Source organism: Eptatretus burgeri, chromosome 10, assembly GCF_056783735.1.
Source record: "Eptatretus burgeri isolate ZD-2024b chromosome 10, Ebu_testis_v1, whole genome shotgun sequence".
In the NCBI taxonomy this organism is placed as follows: Eukaryota; Metazoa; Chordata; class Myxini; order Myxiniformes; family Myxinidae; genus Eptatretus; species Eptatretus burgeri.
The window spans coordinates 32140966-32168040 of NC_140970.1; the positions used below are offsets into that span (position 1 = coordinate 32140966).

A 27075-nucleotide genomic window follows, 5' to 3' on the forward strand; every position below is an offset into this window, starting at 1 on the left:
CCCCCTCTCCCACTGCCTCCGGACTCGCCTTCCCCGTCTCCTTCTCCTCCTTCGCCCAGCAGTAGCACAATTTCCACTGGTACCCTGCTGACCACCGGTACCGGTGGCGGTCGTTGGTAACCCGGGCCTCGACCGATCCGGTATGGAAATTCGTTTTGTTGTCCGCATAATGATTTGGCATAGGTTTTTACGCCGGATGCCCTTCCTGACGCAACCCTGGTCGCCTCTTACGACACACAGGGATATGGTACACCTATTCTAACCGGGGCATACACCGGGCCCAGTACAACTGGTACTCCTTTCGCCGACCTTGGAAGGATGGCAGGCTGAGTCAACCCCCTGGTGTTTTCGACTTTGTTTTTTATATATACATATATACTGTTACGTTTGAGGGGGGGGGGGTATGCATTCAAAGGGTAATTAGGATGTTTAATTAGGTATGCCATGCTGTTAGAGTGTACCAGGATCTCGATGTAATAAGTAGCGATTCAGTGGTGATAAGTTGTCTAGTAAATGTTCATTTCTTCAAGGGGGAAATGATAAATGTCACGTAATCAGATAGGGACACGGGATAGGGTAAGTGTGTCTGCATAAACCCCTTTTGGTATTCTCTGAAGAGTGGCCGTGACGTCACAGGACAGTGCAGCGGATGGCTCCGCCCCGTGATCACGATTGGCGGAAGGCGATGGCGGTGGGCCAATAAACGGCTCGATTGGGAGTGACGAGGACGAAGGATAAAAAGGTTCTGTTCGGGGTCGAAAAGGAAGAAGAAGAAGAAGAAGAAGAAGAAGAAGAAGAAGAAGAAGAAGAAGAAGAAGGAGAAGAAGGAGAAGAAGAAGAAGAAGAAGAAGAAGAAGAAGAAGAAGAAGAAGAAGAAGAAGAAGAAGATTACAACCAGAACGATCGTGTTTTTTTGGTGTGGAAGCTGTGGCGGCCGAGAGCGTCCTGGCTGCTGTGCTGAGTCGATCGTGCTCTTGATCGTGTCTTGGAGCCTTGCCGAGCCTCGTGCCCCACCTCGGTTGGCTCTGGGGGTTCTGCTGACTCGGAGTGCGGGGTCGGGTGGCGGGCGGACCTGCCTCCCTCTCCTGCTCGCGGCTTGGCGCGGGAGCTGGTTCCCTGGCGGCTGTGGGCGGACTTGGGCCAGGACCAGGAGGTCGACAGTGTACTGTACTGAAATGGGAGATGCTTAGCAGGCAGACACGAAGCGGAGGAACAGTCGAGCCGGGCTGTGTTGCACGAGTGCGAGCGCGGGCGTACTGTGCCCGCGGCTCCCCTTTATTCCGTACTCGGTACACTCACGAGCCGGCCGACTCCAGCATTACTACGACGCCTCAGGCGGCGCGCACACCTCATATCCCTTGCCGACCCCACGGCCACCCCTCTCATCATCACGCCCACCATGCATCATCACCATGGCCTTCCCCATAGGCCCGCAGACTCCACCACAGACAGCACCGCGGTTTCTTCTGCCCCCCCCTGGCGAGAGCAAGGCCGGCTCGTTCGGCGCCGATCCAGGGACAGTTGCGTCCACACCACGGTCCAGCCTGATCACCAGAGATAGCTACGTTGTGTGTGTGTGTGTGTGTGTGTGTGTGTGTGTGTGTGTGTGTGTGTGTGTGTGTGTGTGTGTGTGTGTGTGTGTGTGTGTGCTTGGCGCCTTAGAGGGATTGAGAACTGTATATTCATTGGAATTGTCTGTGTTTTCCCCACGCCCAATCCCACACCATCCCGTCGAATCGCCCCGGATCCCTCTTCTTGCCGAGTCTTGTTATTTCTAGTAATAATAAAAACAAATAAACATCATCAACTCAGTGAAAAGTGACTCGTGCCACCTTCCTCGTCCCGTTTGCGGTAGAGCGATTAGAACCGCCATGTTTGGGTTATAAACAAATAAATCGCCTCCATCGTTTCGGCTCATTCGACGTTGGCGGGACTGTTCAAGTCCCGTGGACGTCACATTGGTGTCAGGGTGTTGGATGTTCGAACCCCTCTAAATTATATTTGGTATCGGGAGAATATACCAAGATTAAAATCTCGCCACGAATTGGAATATAAAATTATTACAGAAAAGCGCGCGAGCGCGGGAAAATTTTGGCGGGATTTTTCAAATTTAAATTAATTGGCGGCAAACGGGACTTCTGCACCATGGCGGATGTGCAGATGTTTGAGGAGGAAGGCCACGTGTCTGGCAGCGAGTCGGGGGAAGAGGGGAGAGACGGGGGTAGGGTTGGAACCTCCCCCATTCCGAGCGTGGACCGTGCTTCATTGCCCGTAACGGGGCCGGCAGTGCCGGAAAACCGGTGCGATGACGATCCAGACACTTTTTGGAACGTTTAATAGGGGACATGACGGTACAAATGGCAAATCAATTCGTGACACAGAGGGCAGAAATGACGGCACAAATGGAAAATCAATTCGTGACACAGAGGGCAGAAATGACAGATCAATTGGGGGTAATGGGGGTACAGTTGGGTGCACGGATTGATTTAATGAGGGATGACTTGGGGGGGAAAAGATGGAGAAAATGAAAACTGAGATGCAGGAGTGTGTGGATGTTAAATTGGGAGAAATACAAAGTAAATTCGAGGATAGATTGGAGGAAACAAAGGTAGAAATTACATTGGAGGGGGAAAATATATGGAAAAAATTGGTAGATAAAATTGATGCAACGAACATTCGGGTTGATAAAGTGGATGAAAGCCTGGAACGTCATCGTGCCTGTGTGGATGCTCGTATGCAGCTGCAAGTTGAAGAGTGGGTAGAGCTGAGGAAGCAAGGGATGAATTTGGCGGAGGAGGTAAAAGGATTGGAGGCTCGTTTGGACGAACAAGATAAAATTATGAGCCAAGATGAAGTCTTGGATAAAGGCCTGGTAGAGCCGTCTTTTGTAAGTAGAGTGTCCGGGTTGGTTGAGGAGCAGCTACAAACTCGCAACGGAGCCTTGGAGGAGGTTGTGCGGGCCCAGAAGATCCTGCGGGAAGAGGTGAATCGGTCCATTCAACGTTTGGAACAGGAGGCAAAATTGACCCATGAGACCCTCACCACAAAACATCTTTGGCCACAGTGGGCTCCGAAATTGGATACGCAGCCACAAGGGTGTTTGATCCCTGGGCTGGATTCGGACAAGGGAGAAACTGAGAAGCGGGCCACCGTAAAAGTGATCCCCCTGGTAAATTTCGACGGGTCAGGGAGCGTTGAAGCTTTTCTGACGCAATTTGAGTGCATTTCCCGACTAAACGGGTGGAATGAGCAGGAACGTACAGGGAATTTGGTGGCAACGTTGCGGGGACCAGCCGCAGACGTGTTAAACGTGATCGCGGAGGGGATGTTGACCAGCTCCCACATTTGCGAGGCATTGAGCTGTCGGTTTGGGTTCGCGGCAAACTGTGATCTGGTGCGGGCTCAGCTCCAGCACCGCAGATTAAAGCCGGGTGAGACAGTGCAGGAGCTGGCACAGGACATTTACCAATCAGTCAGGATTGCGTATCGGGACCTTACAGTGGAGGCGTGGGACAGACTGGCACTAGAGAAATTTTTAGCTGCTCTTCCGGACCCTGAGGTCCGAGCGCTAGTGGAGCTACAGGATCCACCCACCGTTCACCGAGCGGCTGAGTGCGCAGCCAGGCTGGCCTCGTGGAGGCGGCCGGGTCGGGTGCCCGAGAGGCCATCGGTGACGGTCCGACAGGCAGAAATCCAGGATCAAGGAGAGGGGCTGGGAGAAATTAGCATTACCCAAATGTTTCAGGAAATTTGCCAGAAACTGTCAAGTTTGATAAGGGGTAATTCGGTAGTTGGTGCGCCAAAGCGGCGGGGTCCAGCCCAGCCAATAGAGCAATTTGATTATGGCCGAGGGGGCCCGGAACCGGAAGAGACATTACACCGATACCCACGGGGGCCTTTTATGGGGAGTTGTTTCCGGTGCGGGCGAAGAAGACACATGCAACGATATTGTCGGTACCCGGCGATGGAGAGACCCTCCAATAGACTTTCAAGCCCGGAGAGGATGAATCCTCCTGCTGAACCGCCAGGTCTATCCGAGATGCCCTTTCATAGGTCGGGTCCGGAGATCACTGTCGGGGGTCCGGGAGACTAGATCGGGCTGAGCATATAGGGCCATGCTCGGCTGCTGAGATTGTGGCGAAGTGCCTCCTTTGGTTAAAAAAAAAAAAAAATTAATTGTGGGAAAATTGGCATGGGTTTGTAAGTTCTGCTGGGTTTTAGAGTGACAATAGGGACAATGGGTAATTGGTAACAAAGCGGGCACGAGTGGCTGTCCAATGGCTGGTGCGTCGATCGGGTGAGAAGTGCTGTGTGAGTTGTTTTAAGTGAAGAAGTGAAATGTATGGTGCACACATTTTTTTATTGGACATGGTGTGGTAATAGGGAAGGTCATGGTCGGTGAAGTGTTAGAAATGCAGGTGTCACATGTAAGGCCGATGGGGTGGGGGAGTCATGTGGGTTTTGTGGGTGGGGATGATGTGCTTGTCCACAGGGATTGCTGAAGCTCACGGTGAGCGTGAATTGCGACCCCCTTCAAGGAGATTCACCACCTGGTGGCTAATGGTGACAGTGTCTGGAGGCAACTGGGAGAGGGTCTGGTTGGGCGACCAAGGCGGGTAGGACCTTGGCGACCCAGGAAGGCCAGAGGAGCCAGTGAGACCCCTTCCAGAGTGTTGTACGGGATTAGAGCTGATGGCTACCAGGGGGGAGGGAATCAAAGGGAGCGGGGCGGAGAAGCGTCCGGGTTGGACTAAAGCTTACCTGTGGGCATGGTTGCACCTGAGATGCCCCCATCATCTTGTAGTAACCCACCCCACGGCCACGACGGGATTCAGCCTGCATGATTAAAATGAGGACCATGACCTAGAAATGTGATGATGACCATGGTGTGAGTGTTGTGAAGATGTATGAGTCCCACCCGATCCCGCACAACTTGACATGTGCAGCAAGGGCATGATGTCCGCATAATTTTGGGGCAAGCAAATTTGAAAATTGGCTCCCCAGGTAACGCTGGGTCTATTAGCATCCACTGGGGGAGGCGGTCAAGTGTAAATATCCTGTGAATAGTGTCGTTAAGGCTTAGAGTTGGAATGTAAAGTATAAGTGTTGTGTTTTTGTGGAACCTTTTGTTTCCCCTCCCCAGATCACTGGAAGAGTGCTGGGCAGGAGCGATGATCCGGAGGATGGAGTGCAACTTCGCTCAGTACTCTCATTAAATAAAATAAAATAAAAAACAAAAAAAAACGAATGATTGTTTAGGCGAGGATAAGGCCATAAGGGGGTAGTACATTAAGCAGGATAGGTAAGTTAGCTGCGACTCGCTGCCCATTGCCCCTCCTACTTTATTTCGTTAGGTTAATTAGGTGTGAGTCAGTAAGTGTTAAGGCTGGTACGGTAGCGCCTGTGATATACCTTGCAGGAGCTGCGGTACCAGAGGAGGGGGCAGTGTTACGTTTGAGGGGGGGTATGCATTCAAAGGGTAATTAGGATGTTTAATTAGGTATGCCATGCTGTTCGAGTTTACCAGGATCTCGATGTAATAAGTAGCGATTCAGTGGTGATAAGTTGTCTAGTAAATGTTCATTTCTTCAAGGGGGAAATGATAAATGTCACGTAATTAGATAGGGACACGGGATAGGGTAAGTGTGTCTGCGTAAACCCCTTTTGGTATTCTCTGAAGACTGGCCGTGACGTCACAGGAGAGTGCAGCGGATGGCTCCGCCCCGTGATCACGATTGGCAGAAGGCGATGGCGGTGGGCCAATAAACGGCTCGATTGGGAGTGACGAGGACGAAGGATAAAAAGGTTCTGTTCGGGGTCGAAAAGGAAGAAGAAGATTACAACCAGAACGATCGTGTTTTTTTGGTGTGGAAGCTGTGGCGGCCGAGAGCGTCCTGGCTGCTGTGCTGAGTCGATCGTGCTCTTGATCGTGTCTGGGAGCCTTGCCGAGCCTCGTCCCTCACCTCGGTTGGCTCTGGGGGTTCTGCTGACTCGGAGTGCGGGGTCGGGCGGACCTGCCTCCCTCTCCTGCTCACGGCTTGGCGCGGGAGCTGGTTCCCTGGCGGCTGTGGGCGGACTTGGGCCAGGACCAGGAGGTCGACAGCACCGCGGTTTCTCCTGCCCCCCCTCCCCCTGGCGAGAGCAAGGCCGGCTCGTTCGGCGCCGATCCAGGGACAGTTGCGTCCACACCACGGTCCAGCCTGACCACCAGAGATAGCTACGTTTTGTGTGTGTGTGTGCGCGCGCGTGTGCTTGGCGCCTTAGAGGGATTGAGAACTGTATATTCATTGGAATTGTCTGTGTTTTTCCCCACGCCCGATCCCACACCATCCCGTCGAATCGCCCCGGATCCCTCTTCTTGCCGAGTCTTGTTATTTCTGGTAATAATAAAAACAAATAAACATCATCAACTCAGTGAAAGGTGACTCGTGCCACCTTCCTCGTCCCGTTTGCGGTAGAGCGATTAGAACCGCCATGTTTGGGTTATAAACAAATAAATCGCCTCCATCGTTTCGGCTCATTCTACGTTGGCGGGACTGTTAAAGTCCCGTGGACGTCACAATACATATATTAATTGATCGCCTGATGAAGGATATAATTAAATAATACCGTTAATTATTATCTTCGAAAGAGGCGTTTTAATTAACCGAAACACCCAATTTTCACTCTTGCAATTCCCTGGAGTTTTCTTAGTGCATGCAAAGTTTCAGGCTGCTAGGTTTTATAGTTTTGGAGTTACACACGCACGCACCTTTTTATTAGTGTAGATTCATTCAAATGTCAATATATTGATTTACCACTTAACGGCCACAATGTATCCTCACATTGTGGGGTGGGGTGGGCGGGCAACGTTGTCAAGTCTTTCACAAACTGACTGGGCCTGAAGTCAATTTGGATTGGCATTGATCATTTGTACAGGGTGCCAGTGAGGGATACTTAATGTCCATCAGCAAATCGCCTTCGAATCAAAAGTTTCTTTCTGACAATTGAACCTTTTGATTGGAGGTGATGAAATGCTGGCAGATAGGACATCCAGCTTAACAGCCGTTTTAAGCTCGGTGTCCCGGCAGCCTGCCGGGGAAAACAGATTGGACAGTTTCTAGTCGGGTTAGGAATTGAACAACATTCAGGTAAGTATGTTTCCTCTGCACCATCCCTCTTAGCCTAATCAATCGTTTCACCCCCGTCTGAAGAATCTCTCCGATTGAGTGACAGCTTCATATACACAAGATACGACTTGGTGGTGGGGTGGCCATCAAGCAATGTGTTGAGAACAACGGTTTTATTCACTGCATGACACACGGAGTGTATTGTATACTGTACAAAACAGTAAGACTATTCCAAACAGGACAAAAGATAGTGTAGTTTATAACTTACTTTGAAGTTGGTCACGGTCAGGGTAGTTATCCCTTTCAGCATTCAAACAGCGACAAAAGGTAAGCTCGACATACAAAGAATGGCACAGTTGTTGAAGTTTTACCATACTCCTCTATAGGCCAAAGGACTCGAGTCTTCACCCTCACCATGACCTCAAAACTCATGGCAACAATAGTGTTGAATAACAGGAACCATCAAAACCACCCTGTTCACAGTTAAACCAACTCCGACACAGAAGACTCAGACTAAACAAAAACCCAAATGAGCCTGACTATCCTAAACTTTCCCAATGGATTGCTCCAGACCTGCTCTGTCTGAATTTGCAAAGAACGGTCACAGCGCCACGTTTGGAGTTTAAAAAAAGGGATAAAACCAGCCGGTCCTAAATGGTTACTAAAGCTCAGCAACTAATAATTTTAATTTACTTTTCCCACAGGTCACCATGTTGGGGAAACATTAAATGACTGTTCCAGATCATTTTGCAGGAAACCCCACCAATACCATCATAAGAGCTTTAGTACGAGTTCGTAGGTCGCATTAATTATGCCCCAAGACAACAGGGACCGCTGGTAGTTGAGGTGAACACCCCGAAACAGGAATGAGACGTTCCGCTGCCTCTCGTGCCAGATAAGTGAGAAAAAGTGGCTAAAGCTGCGGAATTCCCCTCCAATCTCAGACTGCATACGTACTTTAACGACGTTCACGGGGTAGAAAGCCGTGCTGAGCAGTGCACCCAGCAGGCCTCCGCAGAAGAAGTCATTGAGAAGATGCCAGCCTGGTGACGGCGCCGTCGGCAGTAACTCTTTGATGGGGCCACGCAGTCCAAAGAAGAGCGCATTGCTCGGCCCATTACGAAGGAGCACGGGCGTCAAACCACGATAGTACTCCTTCAGACCGTACGTCCGCAGTTGCTTAAAGGCATCCAGTGTGTTGTAAAAGCGGACGCAATGTTTTCTGTCCTGCAACAGCACCTGCACGCGCTCGAAAGGCATGAATGCGGCTTCAACAGAGCCAGCCAGCACCGCGGCCAGGCTGCGCACGGCGACAGATGGAGTGCCTTCAGGCACAGAGTCCAACAGAGCTAACGATAAGTCCTCGTAGAGGCCGAACATGAGTGCGAGTGTGGTGGTCTTCTGCAGAACGGGTGGGAGAAGTCCCCGGTAGAGTTGCCGGAGACCCTCGCTGCGCAGCTGGCACAAGGCCGGCGTGACCCGCAGGCCGTGCAGCTGCTGCCGAAACATAGTCTTGTTAACAGGAAAGGTGAGCAGGATGTTTGCAAGGGCGGCAGAGCATCCCGCCGTGTAATGCTTCCAGGAGTTGACGTGTGAGAATCTGCTGCGGGTGGTAAGGACCTGCGCGTCTTCCTGAACGTCTGGGCCCATGCCTCGGTTCAGCCACGGTAACGTGGCTCACTCCAAACCAGAGCAGCACCAGCAACCGCTTTCCCCTACGAGAACAGCAAGCACAGCACGGTTTAGTGGGGTTCACACACACTCGAGCCTGACCGAGTTAATCAAAACTACCAGCAGTCAAGCTGTACACAAGCTGTTTCATTGTCAAGCTGTACACAGGCAAGTGATGCAACGGAGCTCGAGCAGAGTTCACGTAACAATAACACAGTCATCTTATGCAGGTTGGTTACAAACAGCAAAACAGTTAGTTAAACAGCAGCAGGTTATTTAAACATCAATTCAGCTGAATAAAACAGGTTAGTAAGAGAGCAGCTGGTTATTGAAACAGGTTAGTAAGAGAGCAGCTGGTTATTTATACAGCTTACTAAGAGAGCAGCTGGTTATTGAAACAAGTTAGTAAGAGAGCAGCTGGTAATTGAAACAGGTTAGTAAGAGAGCAACTGGTTATATAAACTAGTTAGTAAGAGAGCAGCTGGTTATTGAAACAGGTTAGTAAGAGAATAATATATATAATAATGACCGTTTTTACAGCCATTTTTCCCTGCTGTGCAGGGGTTTGGCTTTTTCTTGAGGCAATGTTTTATGGCCGGATGCCCTTCCTGACGCCAACCCTGGTCGCCTCTTACGACACACAGGGATATGGTACACCTATTCTAACCGGGGCATACACCGGGACCAGTACACTGGCACTCATTTCGCCGACCTCGGAAGGATGACAGGCTGAGTCAACCCCCTGGTGTTAATTCAGCAGCCAACGGGGCTTGAACTCAGGACCCTGGGATCCCAAGCCGCCACCCTAACCACTGCGCCAACACCAGGCTAGGTTAGTAAGAGAGCAGCTGGTTATTTAAACAGGATAGTAAATGGAGGAGCTGGTTATTTAAACAGGTTAGTTAGAGAGCAGCTGGTCATTTAAACTGGTTAGCAATAGAGCAGCTGGTCATTTAAACTGGTTAGCAATAGAGCAGCTGGTTATTTAAAGAAGTTAGTAAGAGAGCAGCTGGTTATTTAAAGAAGTTAGTAAGAGAGCAGCTTGTTATTGAAACAGGTTAGTAAGAGAGCAGCTGGTTATTTAAACAATATAGTAAATGGAGGAGCTGGTTATTTAAACAAGTTAGTTAGAGAGCAGCTGGTTATTTAAACTGGTTAGCAAGAGAGCAGCTGGTTATTTAAACAGGTTAGTTAAACTGGTTAGCAAGAAAGCAGCTGGTTATTTAAACAGGTTAGTCAGAGAGCAGCTGGTTATTTAAACAGGTTAGTCAGAGAGCAGCTGGTTATTTAAACAGGATAGTCAGAGAGCAGCTGGTTATTTAAACAGGTTAGTCAGAGAGCAGCTGGTTATTTAAACAGGATAGTAAATGGAGGAGCTGCTTATTTAAACAAGTTAGTTAGAGAGCAGCTGGTTATTTAAACTGGTTAGCAAGAGAGCAGCTGGTTATTTAAACAGGTTAGCAAGAAAGCAGCTGGTTATTTAAACAGGTTAGTAAGAGAGCAGCTGGTTATTTAAACAGGTTAGTAAGAGAGCAGCTGGTTATTTGAACAGGTTAGTAAAATGGAGGAGCTGGTTATTTAAAGGGGTTAATGAGAGAGCAGCTGGTCATTTAAACAGGCTGGTAAAATGGAGGAGCTGGTTATTTAAAGGGGTTAATGAGGGAGGAGCTGGTTATTTAAAGGGGTTAATGAGAGAGCAGCTGGTTATTTAAAGGGGTTAATAAGATAGAGCAGACTGATGATATTTAAAGGGGTTAGTAACACAGTAGGTGATGACAAGTTTGGAAGAAAGAGCAGCTTATTGAAACAGGTTAGTAAGATAGAGCAACAGGTTATTTAAACAAGTTAAAGTGAAAACAGCAGCGGTTAATGTTGGAACACGTTAGTGATAAAAAATCCAGCGGAACCAGTGGGTTAAACGTGAAAAGAAAAGTCCTCGTTAGTTGTGCGAACGGAAGGGCTCGTTAATGATTTCGTTGGTTTATTAAGCATTAGACCAATGAAAGAGCCCATTAATTTGGTTTAAAACGTGGGGTGAAGCTTCACCAATGGGATAACCCGCTCGTTGTTTTCCTGAGGTGGTCCAAAGACTGCACAGTCCTTTCAAACAAGGATTCGACGATGAACAAGAACAAGCTGAGCCACAGGCGGCAGTGAGGACACTTCTGACCTGTCATGTGCCGCAAATTCACGACTCGTACAGCAACGGATAGTTGGATAGTTCGTTCGTTCGTTCGTTCGTTCCTCCAGTCGGTGATCCGTTCCCTCTTCAGACAGCTCGTTCGTTCCGTGTCCGGAAACACTTTCCGGAGGTTTGTTCGGCCTTTGATGTCCCCCCCCCATACATGCCAGAACGAGAGAACAATCCCGAACGTTACTCCGTTACACTTCCCACCCTCGTTTATTTAATTTGATTTCCATTTCTCGCCTCGACGTGATGTGACACAACCACTAACCACACCGATGTGGCCATCTTACACTGTGTGAAATATTTTATCGAACTACCGAGGCCGCGTTGACCTCATCATTGGCTGTGGTTTTTTCGGGTTAAATATAAATTTCGAAACGAACTGAGCTGTGAATTAATAGGGGAGAAAAACATTCAATAGGTAATTCATTCGCGTCTCGTGCGTGCAGCACGCGCACGGTTCAGGGAGCCGAGTCATGCCGTGACGTCACGCCCTCACCTCGGAGGTTCAGGGAGCGAGTCATGCCGTGACGTCACGCCCCCTTTTGTGAGTGATTCGCCGACAGGTCACAATTTTAAACCGATCTTCACGCAACCTTTTGATTTGATTGGATCTTCAGGTGTCAGGTCAGGTTCGATCTGTGACCTGCTACAGGTACCATGTAAACCTGTACTAACCTGTTCCATGGTCGGGTTGTCGGCGACTAAACCGTCTCCCCCACCAGGTTTTCTGGTGAGGAGGGTGTTTGGATATGGACACCCAGCAGGATTAAAAACAAAACCTGTCAAAGGGCGGAGGAGCTCCTTGTGAGCCAACGGCCATCCATATCTAGTGCCCAACTGTGTCTGCGGACGTCCTCCTGCAGTTGGGTCACTTCTTATTAGGAGGTTCGTGGCAGGATTTGCACTCCGGCCACCGGAAAACCCTTCATTCCGCAAAACGCAAAAAGGCAAAAAAATCTGAAAACCCACTCCGTGGGAGTACCTCCTGTGCAGCTTCCCTTCGCAGGGCAGCTCACCGGATGGCGGGATTGGGGCAAAGCCTTCGGGACCCCCAATCTTTGATAGGAGGGAAACCACGGGGTATCATCCCTGGGTCAGATTGCGGGAGAGTGTGTCGGAGTGGTGCTGAGGTGTTGTCCACCAGACGGCGGTCTCCTTGGGTTAACCTGAGGCGGTCCCTTCGGGTGGGTGCCTGGAATGTCCTGTCCCTAAGAGAGGATGATCACCTGTCTCTGTTATCATCTGAGCTCAAGCGTTTGGACATCGGGATTGCAGCTCTCTCTGAGGTTCGGAGACCGGATTGCGGCGAGATAATGGTGGGTGGTTATACCTACTATTGGTCTGGTCGCTCTGATGGTTACCATACCCAAGGAGTTGCTGTAGCTGTGTCCAATAAGCTGACCCCAATGATAATTGAGGTAACACCGGTCAACGAGCGTATTATGAGATTAAGGATTCGTCACTCCTTAGGTGTCATTTCCCTGGTCTCTATTTATGCTCCGACTGAGGCGAGTGACCTCACCGTGAAGGATGCATTCTACGCCACACTCGAGTCTGTGGTTGATCAGTGCCCCAGACGAGATACACTTCTTGTCTTGGGGGATTTCAATGCATCGACTGGAACTGATAGGGACGGTTATGAGGTGTGTGTTGGTCCCCATGGGTCAGGAACTATGAACCAGAATAGCACTAAGTTCCTTGACTTTGCAAGAAGTCATGGACTTAGGGTGGCTGGTTCATGGTTTCAGCGCCCACAAGCTCATCGCTGGACTTGGTATTCCAACGCTGGCGGTGTGGCAAAGGAGATTGACAATGTCCTCGTTGACGGTCGTTGGAGGATGATCCAGAACTGCAGGGTCTACCGGAGTGCTCAGTTCCTCAATACTGACCACCGGCTTGTTGTAGCAACTCTAAAGCTGCACCTGAAATCCTGGAGAATGGTACCATCCCAGCCTAGGCTGGATGTTGCCAAGCTCAGGGATGAGAGAGTAGCTGAGGAGTTTGCGAACAGGCTGAGTGGACACTTGGGGGGTCTGGGTGCTTTGGGGGGTCCTGAAGAGTTGTGGAGTGCCTTCAAGACCACCGTCCTTGATGTTGCCGGTGGATGTCTTGGAGCTCACCGCAGGGCAAAGAAGAATTTTGTCTCTCAAGGGACACTGGATACCATTGACCAGAGTCGCAGGGCCAGGCTGAATGGCAGAGCTGAGCTGTTCGGGGAGCTGAGGCGTAAAACTGTACGTGCACTGAGGGTGGACAAGGAGGCCTATGTGCGAGGAATCTGTGAGGGTGTAGAGCATCACCTGTGGACAGGTGATTCTTGTCCCGCTTACAGGGGAATTCGCGCATTGCGTTCATCCAAGCCCATCCCTCAGAGCGCTGCAGTTAGAGCAGAGAGTAGTCGGCTCTTGACAGAGGAGTCTGAAGTGAAGGCCCGCTGGGCCGGTTACTTTGAGCGGTTGTACCAGGCTGATCCACCAGCTGTCGAGTTGGACATCAAGGGTGTTACAATCCCTGTTGCTGACCCTCGAATCAACTGTGGTCCACCTTCGCTTGTGGAAACACGGGCTGCGGTGAACCAGTTGAAACGGGGCAAAGCTCCAGGGATCTGTGGCATCCATGCTGAACTTCTCAAGGCTGGTGGAAATGCTGCACTCGCGTCGTTGCATGCAGTTTTGTGCTCTGCCTGGAACACAGGCATCATCCCAACTGACTGGAAGAGGGGCCTTGTTGTCCCTCTCTGGAAAGGGAAGGGTCATCGCCAAGACTGCAACAACTACCGAGGGGTGACGCTGCTCTCAGTGCCGGGCAAGGTCTTTGCTCGGATAATTCTCGATAGGGTTCGCCACCATCTGCTTGAGCACCAGCGTCCAGAGCAGTCAGGCTTTACACCAAAGAGGTCAACGATTGACCGTATCCTTGCCCTTCGTGTCCTCACCGAACGCAGACGAGAGTTTCGGCAGGGGCTGCTTGCAGCCTATGTTGATCTCTGTAAAGCGTTCGATTCAGTGAATCGGGATGTCCTCTGGAGGATTCTTGGTCTTCGTGGGGTGCCACCAAAACTCATCGATCTGATGTCTGAACTCTACTCTGGTACTGAGAGTGCTGTGAAGTGTGGTGGTACCGCCTCTGACTTATTTCCAGTTGTTACTGGAGTTCGTCAGGGATGTGCACTTGTCCCCACACTTTTCAGCACTTGTATGGACTAGATTTTAGGGAGGATGTCGGAGAGATCAAGTTGCGGTGCATCGTTTGGGAATGTCAAGATCTCGGACCTTGATTTTGCAGATGATGCAGTCATCTTTGCAGAGACTTTAGACATCCTCTTGGGGGCCCTCAAGGTGCTGAATGAGGAGTCGGAGCCACTGGGATTACGGGTTTCTTGGGTCAAAACTTAAATCCAGGCTTTCGGTGACATCTTGGATGCTGCTGTCCTGTCTGTGTCTGTTTGTGGTGAGGATGTTGAGGTCATGGAGAGATTCACTTACCTTGGCAGTGATATTCATGTCTCTGCTGGCTGTGAGTCAGAGGTCAATTGAGGTCTGGGTCGGGCCTGGGGAGTCATGGATTCACTGGATCATGGGGTGTGGCGCTGCCGGTACCTGTGCGGGAGGACGAAAGTCCGAGTCTTCAGGTCCTTGGTACTTCCAGTCTTGCTCTATGGATGCGAGACTTGGACTCTGACCAAGGATCTGAGACGGAGACTTAATTCCTTTGGTACCAGGTCTCTTCGGAGAATCCTTGGCTATCGCTGGTCGGATTTTGTGTCCAACGAGCGATTGCTGAGAGAGACTCGGATGAGATTTGTTACCTGTATAGTCCGTGAGCGTCAGTTGCGGCTGTATGGACATGTGGCTCGTTTTCATGACGCTGATCCTGCTGAAGAGATTCTCTCAGCGAGGGAGTCTCGTGAGTGGAGGAGGCCAGTGGGCCGACCACATGCCTCGTGGTTGTAGCAGGTTGACCATCATCTCAAGGAGATGGGGATGGGTCTGGCATCTGCCTGGGGGATGGCCAGACAGAGGCCCCTGGAGTACCGGCGGAAAGTGGATGCAGCGACACGCTGTTCTGGCACATGCTCCCATACCTGACCTGACCTTCACGCAACTTCACCACCACATGGTAGACTTAGTCATAAAGCAAGAAGCCTATTGTTTTTGAGGTCAAAAGGTCAACATAGGCCAAAGGTCAATTTTTCAAGTCAAATTTGTTTTATGGATTTTGTTAGCACCGTGCTCTGTCCGACGTTCTTCTTCTTCTTGTTTGTGTGTCCGCACAGAACTTTTGTGTTTTTTTCTCCGCAACGCTTCTCGGATTGAGACTAAATTTTCACCATTGTGGGCGACTATTCGTGTGGAATGTTTTAATGATAATTATGACGCCATAGGTCACGTGGTGTGGCAGCCGTGTTGGAAAAACAGAAAAACATTGGACCTCTGTATCTCTGAAACCACAACAACGAAAAAAAATTGAAACTTGGCACATAGCAAGCATTCCTCATGGGTAATGTGATCTTTTTTTTTCATGATGTCATAGGTGCCTTCGTTATGACGTCATAATTGCAAATCTGATCAGTATGAACATTTTTGAGGGTCATCTTGGGATAAAATGTTCCACAGAAAAGTTTATTTGATGACATCATTGGTCACGTGATTCGGCAGACTTTAAAAATAAAATAAAAATCCTTCAAAAATCTTCTCTGAAGTGGCTGAACAGATCGAGGCGAAACTTTACTTGCACCTGAGAAGGTTGATAACGTTCTTTCAAACTATCCATGAGGAACAAAAGGTTCATAATATGACATCATGGGTCACAATGGCTTGGCAGCCATATTGGATTGAAGAAAAATATTAAATAATGCTTTCTCTGGAACCGCTTAATCAATTGACATGAAACTTCACAATTGTTATCTAGTAGTGATGGGTATAATCCATTTTAAATTTCAACTTGATCAGACTATTGGTCTGTTTATTCCTTACGAAATCTAAAGATTTCGTAAGTATATTGATGCCTTCCGTTTCTGTTTGTTTGTTTGTTAGTTTGTTTGTTTGTTTGTAGGCACGATAACTCGAGAACGGAAGAAGCTACCAATGTCAAATTACACCACGTGATTCAGGAGGGTGATGGCTAGTGCTGCTTAGATTTTGGTCAAAATCGGTCAAAGGTCACATGAGGTCAAACATAATTCCGTAAATTCATGTGGAGAAATGGAGTATTTTTGCTTCGCTCGACGTTACGAGTTCGTTTTAACTTCGATTTTAATTTTGTCTTCGGTTTTTGCGATCGCTTAGGACGCTTAAAACTCGGTTGTCAAAATTCTGGTAAAAATCGGATGTTTTGGAGACGTTTTAAGATTGTATAAAAAATATTTCACTCGACGCGTCACGGGTCGTCCCATGATGATGCAGTGCGCTCGAGCAGACGCGTCGTTGAGTGACGTTAAGGTATAATATAATTGCGTGGAGAAATGGAGATTTTTGCTTCGGTCGACGTTACGATTTTTGATGGTTTGATACAGAATCATCGTAGAAACTTCTGGTTGCGTCGCTACCTTCTCGAGAGACAGCTTTTATTAGACAAGGTCAGAGGTCAAGTTGACGATTTCGTAAGTACCAGTCTATGACTGCTTGTTTGTTTGTTAATTTGATAACACATGGTCTGATTTTTTTTTTGTTAATTTGTTAACACATGGTCTGAATTATATTTTTTTGTTAACACATGGTCTGAATTATAATTTTTTTTGTTAATTTGTTAACACATGTTCTGAATTATAATTTTTTTGTTAACACATGGTCTGAATTATAATTTTTTTTGTTAATTTGTTAACACATGATCTGAATTATAATTTTTTTTTGTTAATTTGTTAACACATGGTCTGAATTATAATTTTTTTGTTAATTTAACACATGGTCTGAATTATATTTTTTGTTAACTTGTTAACACATGGTCTGAATTATTTTTTTGTTAATTTGTTAACACATGGTCCGAATTATAATTTTTTTTGTTAATTTGTTTACACATGGTCTGAATTATAATTTTTTTTGTTAATTTGTTAATACATGGTCTGAATTATAAAAAAAATTTGTGAATTTAACACGTGGTCTGAATTTTGTTTAGTTAATTTGTTAACACATGGTCTGAATTATATTTTTTTTGTTAACTTGTTAACACATGGCCTGAATTAAAAAAATTGTTAACTTGTTAACACGGTCTGAATTTTGTTTCGTTAATTCGTTACACATGGTCGGAATTATAATCTTTTTTGTTAACTTGACACATGGTCTGAATTATTTTTTTGTTAACACATGGTCTGAATTATAATTTTTTTTGTTAATTTGTTAACACATGGTCTGAATTATAATTTTTTTTGTTAATTTAACACATGGTCTGAATTATATTTTTTGTTAACTTGTTAACACATGGTCTGAATTATTTTTTTGTTAACTTGTTAACACATCGTCTGAATTATTTTTTTGTTAATTTGTTAACACATGGTCTGAATTATATTTTTTTTTGTTAACACATGGTCTGAATTATATATTTTTTGTTAACTTGTTAACACATGGCCTGAATTAAAAAAAATTGTTAACTTGTTAACACGGTCTGAATTTTGTTTTGTTAATTCGTTAACACATGGTCGGAATTATAATATTTTTTGTTAATTTGTTGACACATGGTCTGAATTATTTTTTTGTTAATTTGTTAACACATGGTCTGAATTATATTTTTTTTGTTAATTTGTTAACACATGGTCTGAATTATATATTTTTTGTTAACTTAACACATGGTCTGAATTATTTTTGTTAACTTGTTAACACATGGTCCGAATTATAATTTTTTTTTGTTAATTTAACATATGGTCTGAATTATAATTTTTTTGTTAATTTGTTAACACGGTCTGAATTTTGTTTTGTTAATTTGTTAACACATGGTCGGAATTATATTTTTTTTGTTAATTTGACACATGGTCTGAATTATTTTTTTGTTAATTTGTTAACACATGGTCTGAATTATAATTTTTTTGTTAATTTGTTAACACATGGTCTGAATTATATATATTTTTTGTTAACTTGTTAACACATTGTCTGAATTAAAAAAAGTTGTTAACTTGTTAACACGGTCTGAATTTTGTTTTGTTAATTTGTTAACACATGGTCAGAATTATAAATTTTTTTTGTTAATTTGTTGACACATGGTCTGAATTATTTTTTTGTTAATTTGTTAACACATGGTCTGAATTATAATTTTTTTTGTTAATTTGTTAACACATGGTCTGAATTATATATTTTTTGTTAACTTAACACATGGTCTGAATTAAAAAAAAATTGTTAACTTGTTAACACGGTCTGAATTTTGTTTTGTTAATTTGTTAACACATGGTCGGAATTATAATTTTTTTTGTTAATTTGTTGACACATGGTCTGAATTATAATTTTTTTGTTAATTTGTTAACACATGGTCGGAATTATAATTTTTTTGTTAATTTGTTAACACATGGTCTGAATTATAATTTTTTTTTGTTAATTTAACACATGGTCTGAATTTTTTTTTTTGATCTGGGTTCTTTTGAATTTATTATTTTTATTTTTTTAAAGGTTGACTTGGCTGTACCTGGATGGGTTTGAGGGTAGAGGAGTAGCAGCTGAAAAACAAATCCTATCCAGGTTCATCCTGATGACTTCATCTTTGCTTTTTGATTGTTTGGGTTCCCTCTGATTAATCCAATGCAGGAATGTACCTATTTGATCTTCCACTTGATTTGAAATGAATATATTTTAATCCCATTCTAAATAATAATAAATGTCATGGGTCAGGGTCAGGTGTCCAATCAAAGCGGGATGTCTTGGTAGCAGTCATCCCTGCAAGCAGTTATAAAGTGGCAATCCTAATTATGTCTCTTATTAATTACTTAACACACCAGTACACAAACATCACACAAAATAAGTCCTGGCGAGGGTCTGCAATCTCTGATTGCTCTTTTTTTTGTTAATATGTCATGTCTGTGAAGCACCATTGAGGTGAGAGTTCCCAATTGCATCGACAATCGAACCCAAACTACCAACCAGACAGTTCGGTGAAGGTGAATGGAAGTTGGAATTAAACATGTATTTGTCACAGCCTGGAAATTCTTCCACAAAAATCTGCTCTCTCTCAGACACAGATTCTTCCCATCACATCTTCAATTATCCTTCCTCTCTTCTCACCCATGGTACACTGAATCCTATGGTGACGTAGTTGTTCTGAAACAATTTCCCTTCTCTTCCTGGAAGGCTAATATGACCAAAGGCAATCTCAGTGCATTCCAACGAGTCTGCAACAAGTGTGGCCATTCTCAGGAAAGCCAGAAAACAACATCTATCCAACCTCAAATATGAATTTTTCAAACTCGTATCTCTCCTCCAAAACCTGGTGGCACCTTATTAAGTCTGTTTCTGGTGTATGCTCCCTTTCCATCCCTTCCCTATCTTCAAATGGCACCACAGCCAACTCTGCTCCTGAGAAGACTGAATAGCTCAATTGAGTGTTTACTTCTAAATATTGTGTCCCCAACCCCTCACTCTCAGTACCCATGCTTCCCTGTCGTACCCAACTGCTCCTGGACTCTGTCTTTTGCACCTGAGAAGGTAGATAACGTTCTTTCAACCCTCGATTCTGACTCTGCAACTGGACCGGATGGCATCAGCCCATGTATCCTAAAAACCTGCTCCTCAACTCTTGCACATCCTCTCTCTGCCCTTTGCACCCTGTCATTTGCCATAAGTCATAGTCCATTTGCTTCAAAATCAGCCAACATCACTGCATTACATAAAAAGGTGCAAACACTGATCCCCTTAACTGCTGAACTATCAGCTTACTTCCAATGATCAAAAAGGTCATGGAATCCATCATCACAGTTGAGATGAAATCCTTCATTTTCTCCAACAACCTCATGTCAGATCACCAATTTGGTTTCAGACCAGGTGATTCCACCTTGAACATGCTGCTTACATTCACCCAACAATGGATTTTTTTTTTTGGTATACACTGCCGAGGCTCGTAGGAGAGAGAAGGAAAAAACAGTGGGGAACAGAGACATGAGGAGATCTGTGGAAGGGAGAGGAATGGGGCGGGGTACACAGCGGAAACAATATGGACACTCCAGGGACTTTCAGATCCTTACACGACAGGGACTTTCAGGAAGGAAAGCAGGGAATTTGAAGGAGGTGGGTTTGGGGTGGATTAGTGGGGGTAGAAAAGATCGTGGTTTTGGATGGGGGTTTACGTTATGTATCCCACTAACCACCATAAGAGATGGTGGTGAACAGCTGTTTTGAAGACCTGGAATGAAGAGTGGGATTGAAAATCACTATTTTTTAATAAATCAGTCACTGAGGTGTGCTACCTCTGTGTGCCATTTTTATGTATTTGTACGTACACACACAATTTCCATTTCAACTCTTATTTTAACAAATGTAAACACAATGTTCATGTGGTTTTGAGGCCTTCGATATCAGACATGAGATCAGGGCCATATCTCGTGCTTTTCATTCAATCTGGCATCCTGCCTTGCTCTCCAAACTCTCTGCCGATGGCATCCAAGGCCAACTCCACACATGACTTACTGACATCTTCTACTTTTGGGGCCAACGTGCGGCTCTCAATGGAATCCTTTCCTCTCCTCTCCCTGTAATGGCAACAAGACAGTGCTCTTGGCCCAATCCTATTCCTGATCTTCATCAATGATTTCTCTGACTTTTTAGAAAAACCTCTTTATGTATTTGCTGATGACTCCACTCTCAGAGTTGACATTCCTCATCCTTCAGACAGGCAGGCTGCAGCCTCTTTCCTCTGCAGACCTCGAAAAAAGAGAACCAAACACAAGCTCGTCAAACACTTGGAATATGTCTTTCAATACTGAAAAATCTCGCACTCTCACTATGTCTCTCCAAAACGACCATCTGGCAAATACTCCTATCTACCTTCTTAACAATCCTCGAGGAAGTTCATTCATTCAAACTCCTGGGTCTCACTATCAACCATGATCTTTCTTGTCAAACTACATTTCAAAGTTGGCCTCCAAAGCCAGCCACCAACTGGGCATCCTCCGTCGTATAAAGTCCTTCCTTGGCACACCCGAACTCCTTTTCACATATAAAGCCTTCATCTGCAGCTACATGGAGTACTGCTCTCTCCTCTGGGTTGGCTCCCCTGCCTCACATCTTGCTCAGCTTGACACCGTGGAAACCAAGGCCTTCAAGATCATTGCACACTCCCACGATGAATCTGGGTCTATGGGTCTGTCACTTTCCCATTGTAGACAGGTCGGTGGTCTCTCTGTTTTTTTTTTTAACGCCCCCTTTCTGGTCTTGCACCCTCTGTTTTTTCCTTGCTTTGTCCCCCTCAGGTTCCTTCAGGGCGCACATGGTCCACCATCAACCCCTTCTGGTTAAAGTACCTAAATTCAGGGTCACTGCTCATCTCCACTCATTCGTTCCTCTTTTTCCCTCCTGTGTAATCAACTTCCACATTCTCTTCAATCTTATTCTTTCCTCAAAAGTCTTCAAGACAGTTATTCACCATCATCTCAGATCGTACCCAATTCAAAACCATGATCTTATCTACCCTCGTTAATTCCCCACCACACCCAAGCCCTCTTCTGCCCAAATTTTCCTTCTGTATCCATCTTGTCCAACCCATACATCCTCCTCTACCCCTTGTTCCTCCCCACACCCATTATTTTGTCCAAGTCTCCCTCGTTGTTGTCCTTCAACTTAGCTGTTAGCGTCCCTCCCCCTTTCACTGTACTGTATCGGTATGATTACTGTCCATGCAATGACATCACCACCTCAACACCATGTGACTGTGGTCACCCAGATCAGATTATAGTCACCACATTGTAAATGGGTGTCACCTATGGAAATTTAATGAAGGATTTAGAGCAAACCACCTAACAACAAACAGTGCTGTGACTTGGCTGTCCAACTCGAACTTCGAGCTGTAATTTGTCATCCCAAGATTCGATGATCGAGATTGCACTGTTCATGTAATCCGATTGCATCCTTATCCATTCAGTGTACTCTCTCTTCCATGAGCCTCGACTCTGTATCCCCCCCCCCCAAAAAAACACTCTTCAAGACACCAATTAAATAAATAATGCTAACACTCAAGACACCCTGCTTAATGTCCAATTCGGATAGTCTATAGTCGGGTCGGCAATCCCCGAGCATGCCACCATGATCAGGAGGATCATGCCACCACGATCAGGAGGACACTCAACCCTCCCATTACACGTCACGGTTTGGATCCCCAAATGTACATCATGGATGTGCCCTTTAACCACTTTCACTTGATAAATCAAGCTGAGACTGAAGCACGGAGCAGAGCTCATGTTGATGGGATGAAGCGACGCATTTAATCATCCTTACAACCAAGAGCAGATAATTCCATTTAAACGATGAAACATCCAATGACCCGCACAAAGTAATCTGATTAACAAAAGTACCTGCACTCAAACCCAACTGGGTGATGAATTAGTGTTTTGGACTACAGACTGACACGCACGCACGCACGCACGCACACACACAAAACTTTAATCTACATTAACATAACTGTTGACCTTTCAGACCATTTTAACTCCAACAAACAAAAATGTACGTTTCAATTGCAAAGCAATAGCTGTTGGACAATCACGTGCAATCCTGAGATAGAAAACAATCTATATATTACGTATGCAAAAGTGTTGCCATTTTAATTCTCCCTCCCACCTCCCACCATTGGATTCCCTCTCATCCCCTTCACCATCCCTCCCCCCCCTTTTCACATTGCATTCATTGTTTGGTTTTTACATTTTGAAGGTGTCAGCAGAATAACGATTTGCCAATAAATTTACTGCGCTCATGCAGAAGAAAAGAAACTGGCAAGCGATACACACCATAAATACGACACCTCGACAATCTATCTTACTGGGTTTTAACAGAAGGGGTGAAAAAATGCATTTGAAATGAAATTTAAAAATCATGGCATGGCATGACACACACACACACACACACACACACACACACACACACACACACACACACACACACACACACACACACACACACACACACACACACACCTTAGTAACAAATAAACACCTTTTTAAAGCATAATTTAAAGTTCCAACCACCAAGCATAAGTGCTTCATGCAATTCATTGGGCAAACAAACTTTATCACATTTATCATCGAGCCGCTTGCTGTGCAAACATTCTTGTGTACTGGCAAATAAAAAATAATAACAAAATAAGAATTCAGCTGCATTTTGCAGAGACTGCTGTTTCACCCCCAGTTCTCTCACTTTGTCTTTAAACCTCTCATCTTGCGACTCTGCAGGGGGAGGTGGGGACAAACAAGTTATATCTCAACACCTCTCCATTCTCTCAACAGAGAATAAAAATGCATCTTGCTTGGATCCACCCAATTACAATGGCTCCACATGCATCCCAGGTGGTATGGCTCCACATGGATCCCGAGTTCATCCTCGATCCGTAAATATTGTGATGATTTTGGAAATGTATCCCAGGGGAGAACATCCAGAAACATGGACACGAAGGAGACTCAAGGATGAGTTATTTTATTAGTCTATGTGTAGGTAGACCTTTGCCCCTTGTCTAATAGTTTGGGGTGGGAATGCATTGAGGTTCGTTTGGCTTTCCCCAGTATGATGTCTTCCAACTGCCCTCTGCTCCTTTCAGTCTTTCTTTTAATACTTTCAATACCCCATTGGTCCGTTCCAACAATCCCCTCCCCCCCCTCTGCCTTTCTCAATCCAACAATAATCCCCTTCCACCAAACCTCAATTCAACAACCCCTCTTTCATCCCATCAGTCTTTCTTTCAACCCCCACGGGTTTATTCTCGTCCTTTGGTGCGCCTGTCTTCCTTACCACTCAAATCCACTCATTCTTTTATTATTTGCCACCAACCACCCATCACTCAGTGCAAACGGTTGGTTCTCCTGACCGGCACTAAATTACTTTCCTGCATTCATCATGTGGGACAACGTTTCTCAAATACTAAGTGGGTGCGGCACTTTTCCCATCTGCGATGGAGTGCAATGTGTCTCGCATGCACATTATAGTGCACACTGTCGACTGAACGTTTGCACACGAGGGAGGGAGCGGGGGCCCTCATTGCTGCTTTGGGTGCGTGAAAGTAGGGGTGGGGGCTGCATTGAAAGCTTCCTCACAGACGGTGGGATTTTCCATAAGCTGGATCATGGACCCGTCCCCATCTGATGTGCACCAATGAGAAGAGGCTCGCATGAGAGAGACAGGGAGAAAGGCCATATTCTGCAAGGAGAAGGGAGCTCAAAGCTGGTCCTTGTCCTTGTCCTAAAAGCTTGTCCAGGGATCGAGGAGCAGACAGGAGTGCAGAGTGCTGAGGAGAGCAAGGAGAAAGCCCAGAACGCGGCTTGATTGATCTGGAGCTGCTGGTTCTGTATGCACAACATAAATGGAGCTGCTTGCCGTTCGCATATCTTGCATGTCAGAGAGGACTTTCCAACTGGGTCGAGACGCCTCAGATGTGGCTGCGCATCCCATTGCACCGCATTGCTACTCTACCATCCATCTTTCCCTCCTTCACAGTATATGTGGACCAGCGCAGCCCCATTGGGCTGTGTGAGATGAGGGAAGGAGTCGACCCCATGCTCCATACTTATATTTTCTCCCAGTTCTTCTCGTCTTCTTCTTCTCCCCAGATTGAATGATGGCCATGTCTTTTGTGTGAATAAGATTGTGTAAGAATGTTAGTGTTAGAGTTAAGTCTGCTCTTTTGTGTCTTTTTCTTTTTGCCTGTAAATAATCGCTTTAGTGATTGCTTGCTTTTGTGAATAAAGATCTGGAAATAATGTGCTTTTCACCATTGCTTGTGTGTGTGTAAATAAATACTTGCTGGTTATTGTTTCAAATCAGTCTTGGTTGGCCTTTACTCCATTGGTCTGATATAGTGCACAGGCATAGTTAGACGGGAAGTTGTACCCCATGTGATTTGCTCTCATTAGCCAGTGTACGCTCACTGTATCGCTTGGCAGTAACCTGAGTGTGCGCTGAAGGCACAAAATTTGGTTAATTTCATCACCTGCTCAAGTAAGCATAGAGGGCAGAGGGTGCAAGAGCAGAAAGGAAGCAGAAGAAGAGAGAGAGACCACCAACCTGTCGGCGATGGCAAAGTGATAGGCCCAAAGAATCAGCTTAATCACGAGAGATTCCAGTTGATCTTGAAAGCTTTGGTTTCCATTGCATCAATCTGAGCAAGGTGTGAGCATCGGGGCCAGTCCAGAGGGGAGAGCAGTACTCCATGAAGCTGTGGATGAAGGCCTTGTAGGTGCATAGGATCTCAGGTGTGCCAAAGAAGGACTTTGCATGAAGGAGGATGCCCAGTCGGCATCTGGCTTTGGAGGCCAACTTTGAAATATGGCTTACCCAAGTGAGATCATAGCTGAGAGTGAGACGCAAGAGTTTGAGTGACTGAACCTCTTTGAGTGGGTTGTTGAGAAAGTAAATGGGAGGGTTTGCAGTACGAGAGAGAAAGGGAGAAAGAGAGAGAGAGAGAGAGAGAGAGAGAGAGAGAGAGAGAGAGAGAGAGAGAGAGAGAGAGAGAGAGAGAGAGAGAGAGAGAGAGAGAGAGAGAGAGAGAGAGAGAGAGAGAGAGAGAGAGAGAGAGATATTCAAGGGTGTTGATCGGTATTGAATATTGGGGGGGGGAGGGGGTGGTGGGAGGGAAGGGGAGGGGACAATGCAAACACATTGTGCATAGCCAATATGGTGTGAAGTTTTGGATTCTGAGTGGTTTCTGGCTGCTTGTGCACCCTTTTCTGGGAAAATTGTTTTTGGGGGATTGGGGCAGAGGTGTCAACTTTATTTTCTGTACAGTCCAAAAATAAAATAAAAGGAACAAATAAAATCGAAGTAAGCAAGTGGTGAGAACAGCAGCTGCATGTCACAAACGATGCTCTAAGCTGCTAAATGCTTTTCCAAGACAAACAAGCTCGAATGAACTAAGATCCTCGTCCTCTTAATAATGACATCATAAAAACGAATATGACATCATTGTGATGTATCAGGTTTGTGATAAATTATCTGCGCTGATGCCCGGCTTGATTCCCGCAAACAAAATTCAAACAGCTTGCCTAGTTTCAGAGATAATAGTATAGGCGATTTTCATTAGCGGCGATATTATGACGTTAACTTTTTTCTAGGAAGACTTTCAAAAATCGGAGATGGTTACTGCCTGCGCGTGGGCTTTCTGCATATACATGGCAAGTTTCACGAAGATCCGATGAAAACTCTGGGTTGTGAAACAAAAAATGTCAAAAAATAGGAATGACGTCATAAAAATTGATATGACGTCTTAGTGATGTATCTTATGTGCGGTAATTCATCTCTGCCAATGCCCTGTTCGATTCCCACAAACAGAATTCAAAAAGCTTGCCTAGTTTCGGAGATAATTTTTAGGCGATTTCCATTAGTGGAGCTATTTTGACATCATAACTTTTTTTTCTTGGAAGAATTTTCAAAATCGGAGATGGTTACTGTCTGCGCAGGATATTTTTACATATATATGCCAAGTTTCAGGAAGTTTCGATGAAAACTGTAGGCTGTGAAACAAATGAAACAAAAAACAAAAAATGTCAAAAAATAGGAATGACGTCATAAAAATTGATATGATGTCATAGTGATGTATCATATGTGCGGTAATTCATCTCTGCTAATGCCCTGTTCGATTCCTGCAAACAATTCAAAAAGCTTGCCGAGTTTCGGAGATAATTTTTAGGCGATTCCCATTAGCGGAGATATTTTCATCTCATAACTTTTTTTCTAGGAGGAATTTTCAAAATCAGAGATCGTTACTGTCTGCACATGGTATTTTTACATATATACGCCAAGTTTCAGGAAGCTTCGATGAAAACTGTAGGCTGTGAAACAAAAAAGTCCACAAGAACAACAATGTGAGTAAGACTTAGAGATCCTCCACGAGGATCTAAAAACAAATAAAACATCGGAATTCCTCTGGATCTTTTACAGTCGAGTCTAAAGCAACAAAATCGACTATAAAAAATAACGTCTGAAAAAAATATAATTGAGG

The 27075-nt window shown here is 45.6% G+C and overlaps 2 protein-coding genes and 1 long non-coding RNA gene across 4 annotated transcripts in view; 1 reads left to right on the top strand and 2 right to left on the bottom strand.

Moving 5' to 3' along the window:
- Positions 1 to 7267: 7267 nt before the first annotated feature.
- Positions 7268 to 11105, bottom strand: LOC147018248 (mitochondrial nicotinamide adenine dinucleotide transporter SLC25A51-like). 2 transcript variants are annotated; one of them, XM_085897774.1, is made up of 2 exons: positions 10951 to 11105; positions 7268 to 8824 (listed from the first exon to the last, which is right to left on the bottom strand). In XM_085897774.1, the coding sequence occupies exon 2, from the start codon at positions 8757 to 8759 to the stop codon at positions 7881 to 7883; it is 879 nt and encodes a 292-aa protein (XP_085753900.1). In that variant the 5' UTR covers positions 8760 to 8824; positions 10951 to 11105; the 3' UTR covers positions 7268 to 7880. The 2 variants fall into 2 exon arrangements, with proteins under 2 accessions (XP_085753900.1, XP_085753901.1); XM_085897775.1 differs by having other exon boundaries at positions 10827 to 10994.
- A 96-nt stretch (positions 11106 to 11201) lies between these two features.
- On the top strand, positions 11202 to 17062 carry LOC147018249 (uncharacterized). Its single transcript, XR_015062322.1, has 2 exons — positions 11202 to 11515; positions 16487 to 17062. It is a non-coding gene; the product is annotated as an uncharacterized LOC147018249 (long non-coding RNA).
- Positions 17063 to 22341: 5279 nt separating this feature from the next.
- The window catches only part of LOC147018250 (uncharacterized), a 91641-nt gene continuing 86907 nt past the window's right edge, over positions 22342 to 27075 (bottom strand). Inside the window, exon 18 of the mRNA XM_085897772.1 lies at positions 22342 to 23314. Within this exon, the coding sequence (XP_085753898.1) occupies positions 23282 to 23314 (33 nt within the window). The 3' untranslated portion in view covers positions 22342 to 23281. The remainder of the gene's footprint in view (positions 23315 to 27075) is intronic.

What these genes read in the sequence shown, in the direction of transcription:
- LOC147018248 (XM_085897774.1), bottom strand. Translation starts at nt 8,759, where the DNA reads ATGGGCCCAGACGTTCAGGAAGACGCGCAGGTCCTTACCACCCGCAGC.